This window comes from Seriola aureovittata, chromosome 15 (assembly GCF_021018895.1).
Source record: "Seriola aureovittata isolate HTS-2021-v1 ecotype China chromosome 15, ASM2101889v1, whole genome shotgun sequence".
Taxonomy (NCBI): Eukaryota; Metazoa; Chordata; class Actinopteri; order Carangiformes; family Carangidae; genus Seriola; species Seriola aureovittata.
Window position 1 is genome coordinate 20,893,099 of NC_079378.1, and position 7,911 is coordinate 20,901,009.

Genomic DNA, 7,911 nt, shown 5'->3' on the forward strand with positions numbered 1-7,911 from the left:
AGTAAAAAGAAAGAGATGCACATATGGTGCAGGGAAAGAAATAATCATGTTGGTGATCATTCAGTCTGGCATGATACAAAATGACCAAGTGATATTAGTGGTAACTGACTCTAGCTTTCCTAAACTCTACGGTTCACAGTTACTCTGCAGTCAGTAGCAACAGACCTAACTTGAGTTGGGGATTATATAAGCATTGAATCCAATCCACTATTAAAGTGTTAAAGGAAGCGTATAGTTAACTGCTATTTTGGAATAATTAGTATGTTTTGCTCATGTTTTGACACTGATGTGAAGTGTTGAAACTGTTCTGTAAGATCCTGTGAGGGATGTGAGGGAGAGTCATAGTAGGAGGAGGAGGAGGAGGTGACAGTGCCATTTGCCTGGAGGGCACCCATAAACCTGCAGAGGGAGAGAGAGTGCACCATTCCTCACAGGTGACTGTACCATGTGACTTCAAGAGCTTTTAAAAGCAGGCCAACCTGTCTTGTCAAGGTACAAGTAATCACAAGGCACCAGAGGAGTCAGAGGAGGAGAATACCTGGGCTGTCGGCGCAGCAGCAAATACCGACAGCCCCACAACAGCAAATACTCAGGGAGCGCGCGCAGCCTGCAAACAGCAGAGAAGCAAGGTTTGACTCAGACTCGTCTGGTCTAAACGTTGTTGACATAATGAGCTGCAGCAGTGTTGAAGGTTCAGAGTTCTCTGAGGAAGAGCTGGAGCTTGGTCTGCTGGGCCAAGAGGAGGACGAGGGAAGTCCCAAGGCATCTTTTCAAGACAGTGAGTGCTCAACCAGCAGCCCCAGCGACCCAGAGGAGGGCCTGACCAAGAAACGCAATCGGCCAGTCCGCTCAAAAGCTCGACGAATGGCTGCCAATGTACGCGAGCGAAAACGCATCATGGACTACAACCAGGCCTTCAACGCCCTGCGTGTTGCTCTGAACCATGACCTCAGCGGCAAACGGCTCTCCAAGATCGCCACCCTGCAGAGGGCCATAAACCGCATCTCCGCTCTCTCTGTATTCCTGAACTCCAACCCTCCCAGCAAACCCTGCACCCACCGGGAGTGCAACAGGGTATCAGCAGGGCCGGCTGCGATGGGAACATCTCGACTGGAGCAGACCAGGGTAATGGTTCCCCGCCTGGAGCATCAGAGTTACATCCCCTGGAACGCATCCATCTCTCATCAGATGCAGCCACAACAGGGGCCTCACATGCACAGGCTGCCCACAGAGCCACACGTCTACATGGATAACACTGTCTCGTCATGCCCCCCGTCGCCACACTACCCTTGTTATTCCACAGAGGGACAGCTCTATGCCTCACATGGACACTGCAGCAGCCCCCCCAACCATCCTCCCAGTCCTCTGCGATACCCTCAGGTGGGTGAGGGGTTGGGGTACCAGCCAGGGTTGTGGGCATCCTGTACTCAAGGATACATGGACACGTTTGTGGAGCCTCCTCCAGCTCTGGGGCTTCCGTGGCAGGTGAGCTACAAGCAGGACTCGGAGCACGGCCTCTCTCTGTGCTCTGACATACTGTAACAGCTACACCAACCACTGTGAGCCCTGAAGAAAACTGAGAACGCCAGTGGACTGTTAAATAATCTCAGGGAGAAAAGTGATGTGAGGTTTTTGTGCTTCTGCTGTTGCAACCACTTCAGTATTACAACAACACTCTCTTACTGCAGAGCAGAGTCCTCTCAATGTAACTGACAGATATAAATGAAAGTGCAATGGCAACCCACACTGCAGAATGTTGTAAATATTAGCAAATGTATTTTGCTATTGCATTTCAAAATGTTAAACTTAAAGAATGTTCTACTTTCTGCTGTAGATAATCAACCCACACAACTGTGCCCTAGTTAAACTGTCATCTGTTTCTGCTAAAGCTGACTCACTGGACATTATGCTACATTACTAAATGTGTGATATTCAAAAGAAACATGAACACAACAAAGATGGGACAGCCTGCATATGTACTATACTGTTAGGTAACTTGTTCTTACACTATGTTTTCTTTCGAGTAGTGTAAAGTGCAACTTAAGGAAATGTGATAAAGATTTGACCCGAAGATCAACACTTGTTAATGTATTTATTCTCTGTTGCATAAAAAGTCAAGGCTGTTTGTAAAATTGTAAAGAGTTTGTACAACAATTTGTAAACCTCAGAATTAAATGTTAAAATGACATGATTCCTGTTATGTTGTATGTATGTGACAATAACACATTACTATACAAATGTGTGTGTCCGAGTGCGAGCATGCACGTCTGTGAGTGTGTGTCTGTGTGTGTGTGTGTGTCTCCGTGCTTGATTATAGCCTGAGGTCAGTAGCCTCTACTATTCTAAGGCTGAGATGACAGAGGTCCTTAACTCATTGGAAAAATGTCCTTACAAGTCCATTCTTGTCATTTTTCTGGGAGAAGAAAAGTCAAGGTGCTATTTTACACAAAGCAAAATAAACGAGGAGACAGCTAGAAGGACAACACTGACAGGGTTTTTATTATGTGCAATACAAGTGCATCTTGCACAATATTTCTCTGGATGTTTTCCTTTCTGCACAGAGCTACTGTACATTTTGCTCAAAACTACTCATCTGCAAGAACAGCAAGTGAGATCATAACCAGTGGTAGGTAAGTTGGTCTTTGTGCCACCAAGACAAGTAAATTCTAACCACAACTCTCCCCCCCAGCCCTACCACCTCAGGATAGTCAACAACAGCCCCCCCCCCCCCCCCCCCCGCTGAGGAGCATGTCACGGAAAACAGCTTTAATATCAGACCATAGGACGGAGCCCATCGACAGATTTATGTGGGCTCAGGAAGGAAGAGTGTGCCCCGTCATCAGTGCGGTGAAATCCCCTGTCGGGCTGCACTGGCCCGCAGGTGGAATTGGGTGTGTGTGTGAGTGTTTTGAACATCCTGGAGGTCTCCCAACAAGGGCCTCGAGATGCTGCTGAAAAGAGCTGGCCCGGGGAGAAACACTGCAGGCTTAGTGGAGAAATAAATGGTGTGGTACAACAACAATTAGCAGACAGGAAGGAAAGGGAACACAGACACAAAGAGATGAATGGAGAGGAGGAGTGAAATAATAGGAAGAGGAGGATAGAGGTGGTAAGAAAAAGGAGGAGAGAGACTACACTACAGCCCATCGTTCAGCTTCTGCTCAGACATGAATCACTGGAAAACCTTGACTCACCAGCGAGAGACGAGTGTGGCTGACAGCACTCAGTGACGGCATGTCTCTCTCTCCTCCCTTTTTGGCACAAAAGCAGATCTCCACTCACTACAGCCAGTTTATCTACTTGTCTGGGTCCTCAAAGAGACTCCAGAGTGAAAGTGGGCTGACAGTACCCTGCAGTTCCACTGAGACTACATTGGTTTCTCATTCTTGTTGCTGGTTTATTTCAGAGAGAAAAATCCCCACATCAGGTAAATAAATGTGCAAAAAGCTCTTTGTTGCCTCACAAAACAACCACCTGCATGGCTGTGTAGAAAAGATTCTGTAGTAGTTTCGTTGTTAAAGTTCCTCTCCAGACATATTTCAAACTATGTATAAACGCTCTGCTACGATTAATATGTTGTTTAACATGATTCTCTCACATAAAAACTGAAAAAAGGAAAATTGGGGCTGAAGTTCATCTACTACTGGATCAGGCCTTGTGCCCCGCCCACCACCGCTGCTTGCTCCAGGTTGACAGGTGAAAGAGCAGAGAGTATCAAGATGAGGGAAACATCAGAGAGAGTCAGCCACATGTTTGAGCCTCTGTCAGACCCAGACTCGGAAGAGGAGTCTGTTGTGATCACAATCAGCGTTTAGCCGACGTATCAGAACGGACTTTTACTTGATTATGTTTTTTGTTAGCTTGTAACTGACAGTGGCTGACACAGTGTTAGCAGTTGTGCTAATGCTAACTCTGGCTCTCTGCACTGACCAATGTTTCAAGTTTATTTAGCCCCGCCCCCCGTCCGCACAAGTTGACGGGATTGGTTCCTTAGGTTTGTGACGTATGAAACCCTGGCTGTCTGAATCTGTTTTTATGAGACTGTCATTGGTTCACTGCAGTTCCAAGGTGGAAATACGATCACGTTGACTGCTTATTTCATGAATGATACAATATATCTTGTATTACAAAAACAAAACAAAAAACACTTGATTTTGATTGGAAATTTAATTTCATCCAACTATATACTAAAGTTATTTTGTCTCAATTTGGATTAATGACGCAGCTACATATTTACAGTGAATACTGCATAAGAAAACTACTGCACTGTGAAATAGTGATGAAATGATCAATCAGTGTCTCAACCATCACAGATTTAATGAGCTCATCTGGTTTCAGAAAACTTAAAATGTGAGGATTTGCTACATTCTGATTTTTAATATGACATTAAACTGTATATCATTCTGGGTTTGGACCACTACTCGGATCTTCAGACTGCACCTTCGCCTATGGGAAACTGAATTTCTGATATTTCGTGGACAAAATGAACGTAATTAATTAAGCAAGAAAATAATCTCCAGATTTATCAATATTGAAAATAACTATTAGTGTCAGCTCTGAAATGCTCTAAAATGTACTCAACAGAACATGTGTCAGTTTGTGAGAAAGTGTTTACGGGTCAACTTTTTTTATGTTCAGTTGTGACTCACCTGAGGATTTACCTCACTTCTCCGACATGTGAGCCTGTCAGTGATGCATCTTTTTCTTCAGACTGCCCCGCCTCCTCGACACCCTCCGCTGCCAGGCTGATGGAAAAGAAAACAAGCAAACATGAGAGAAATGATGCCAGGACACAAGGGCCTGTTAGCGTGATATATGGGGATGAGTCAGCCTTCAGAGTGAAGGTGCATGTTGATGCTCTACATACTCTGCCCACCCCCCCCGCTCCCCCCGGCACACGTACGCAGGCGCACACACAGACACACACACACACACACTGTGCTCATATGACATCATTGATGAAGGTGAAAGAAGTGGAGGAGCCGGAGGACATAACGTGACAGTGTGTGCCTGCAACATGTACAAACAAACACATTATATGGCAGGACATTAAATTAAATTACACCGACCTGTTAAGGCACCTACAGAGCTTTATTTTGAAAGAATGCATATTTAAAAGAATATACTTTTAATTTGAACTGAATAACAGTAGTATGTCTATGCCTCATAAATCCAATCATGGACGTCTCTCCTCACACTTCCTGTATATCCCTACACTGTCAACTATCTATAGTGTGATCATATATCTATGTTTTCAGCTGAAAGTCAAACATAAAACATAAAGGCATATAGAAACAAACACTGACCAATTCAGGCAGTGACTTATGACCTTGCCGCTGCCTAATAAACAAGGGATAATCACTTTGTTCCTGGAGGAACAATACATTTTTTTGGCTCAGTACACAATCTTGCCATTTTGACTTGATATTTTTATTCATTTTACAAGTAAAATAATACTAATTTCAAAACATTCTCTGCATAACCAACTGTACCAGGCTAAAGATCTACACTTAGAACTTAGTTCTTCTTCTTAGTTCTTAGTTTGTAATGCTTTGGCAAGATGTTGCACAAATAAAACTTCTTTAAATCTTTCTGAAGGTTTTCTCTCTTATACTTTTTTTCAACTTGTATTTCATTATTCATCAGATTTTTTTTTTATTTTTTTTATCCTTGTTAAAAACTCTGACTCCACTCATTCAGGAAGTGTTATCTCTGCTCTTGTCTCTTGACAAATGGGGCAAGATGCAACTTGTTTTATAGATTTGTTTGGCTCGACGGAGCGATGAGTAGTTTCACTGCTGAACACTAGATGGAGACAGGACGACAGAGCTCTGCTGTACAGTATTTTCAGCTATTGATTGACTCAGGTGCTCGACAGATATTCAATAAATAACATGAAAAGAAACAGTAAAAACTTTTGAAGTTAACCAAGAAAACCATAAACCAAAACAAATAAAGGCTGTTGTGCAGGCATCGCCATAAAAGATATACCAGAGCTGTATGTATGCACACAGCTTCACTTTTATGTAAAGCAGCAAATAAATGTGTCTCCTGCAGAGATTTAAGTGCTCAAGGTTTCAAGAGCTTATTTGATGTTACAATACAGTCTGTGAGCACGCGACAGTGTTGCTGCCTGTTATTCAGATTCTGTTTGGTGCCAGAGTTTTAGGGTTTTGTTATCTCAGAATCTCTGTGATGGTACAAGTTCTATGATTTATTTGAATTATGAGCAGCTGTTCCCCATAACATTATCTTTCAGTCACAAACTGAAAACTCTGGGTTTGATTTCCTACAAGAACATTTGATATCTGATGATGTAAAATTAAACTACGGATGCAAAGCAATAATAAACAATGTTGTATAGTTTACATCATAAATAATGTATAGTACTTCACTGAGGAAAAAAACCAGTGTGTTAATAATAATCCAGACCAATCCATGAAACAGGCCTCGGAGTCACTTCCTCTGTGCTCTGAGAGGCTGCAGCAGCATCTCACCTCTCTACTGCTCCTCCGCTTGTTAATAGTATTAGTCACGTATTAGACCATTGTACTGTTATTCTGGAGAGTGCCAGAGGCAGTTCCCATTTACAACAGTAATCTCACTCGCCCTGTTGACAAGTATCACGCTGGTCACTGTCTAAAATTCATTTTCTGAAAAGTCAAAATTTATATTCAGACTAATTATGTCAAGTAGTATTATCTAATCATTATCATTATTATTATGAACTCCTGTTAACTACTGTGAACTCTAAATCTTGAGCCTCGCCAGACTAATTCCTGAGTGCATATCAAGTTTGTTTTTAGCTGGTTTGTGTTAAAAGCTGCAGAGGGCTAAAGGGTTTGTTTAGCTGCAGCTGCCTGTTGTTACAGGGCTGTGTTGTTTTGTAGCTTTCATGCAGAATGCTACTCATACCTGAACATTTGATACTGAACTCCACTACCATCCTCCATGCAAAATGACCAAGGTCAGCCCAGACTGACTGAACCAACCCTGTCTATATGTCAAATGTACACAGCATTTGCATGACCTGCCAACATGAAACGAGGCCAAAGGAAGAACAACCCCAGTGTGATCACAGCAGCAGTTTGTTTTGTGTGGGTCTCCTCTGAGGATCTAGAGACATGCCATTCAGTTAGAAATGAGAATCTTATTTTTTCTGTAGATATGAATATGAGTGTGAGTGATTGCCTAATCTGTGACCACATTTAGCTACTCAGAGAACAAAACACAAACATCTCACATGTTTGTTACATTGAAGATGTTTCAGCTGTTATAAAACATCTATTTAAGTGTCACTACAGCTTCAGAGAGGTTACTCTGAAATGGAGGAAGAGAGCAGGATTACCATCTTTTTCTGTCCCGCAGTGTTGGAGATTACCTGGCACAATAAAGTAAAATAGAAAAGGAGACAAGGCTGGATTTTTATATACAGTGCCTGTGGTGAAGTGAAGTGATGGTTACTTGGCTCATAAATGGCAGCTCAAAGGATTTCAAGGTCAATGTGAGCATACTGAACAATTACAGTGACTTTGAAAAGAGCTTTTGACATAAAAAAAAACATCTCTCCATAATCGGTCCACTGTGCTTGTCTTCAGCATCTTGAACATGTAAAAATAAATAAATAAATAAATGAATAATAACAAAAAAAAGAAAAGAAAAGTGAATAGGGAAAATGAAGGAATCAACGACCTTGTGACCCGGGATGCCTCACTGCAGTAACTGTGCAGCTCAGCCTCAGCAGACTGTGGCAGGAGAGCACAAAGGTGACACTCTGACAAGATGACACATCTCCCAATCCACCGTGGATAACCTGCTTGGCTGACATTGAGGTTACAGAGATACAGGGATAAGCTGCGAATAGAGAATGGCCGCTCTGGCTCTGGGATCAGGGGGGCTGAATTGTTGAAG

General features: G+C 42.8%; 1 protein-coding gene across 1 annotated transcript; it reads left to right on the forward strand.

Moving 5' to 3' along the window:
- The first annotated feature begins 669 nt into the window (after positions 1–669).
- bhlha9 (basic helix-loop-helix family, member a9) lies at positions 670–2,107 on the forward strand. The gene has a single exon (XM_056398024.1). The coding sequence runs from the start codon at positions 670–672 to the stop codon at positions 1,540–1,542; it is 873 nt and encodes a 290-aa protein (XP_056253999.1). The 3' UTR covers positions 1,543–2,107.
- Positions 2,108–7,911: the final 5,804 nt, after the last annotated feature.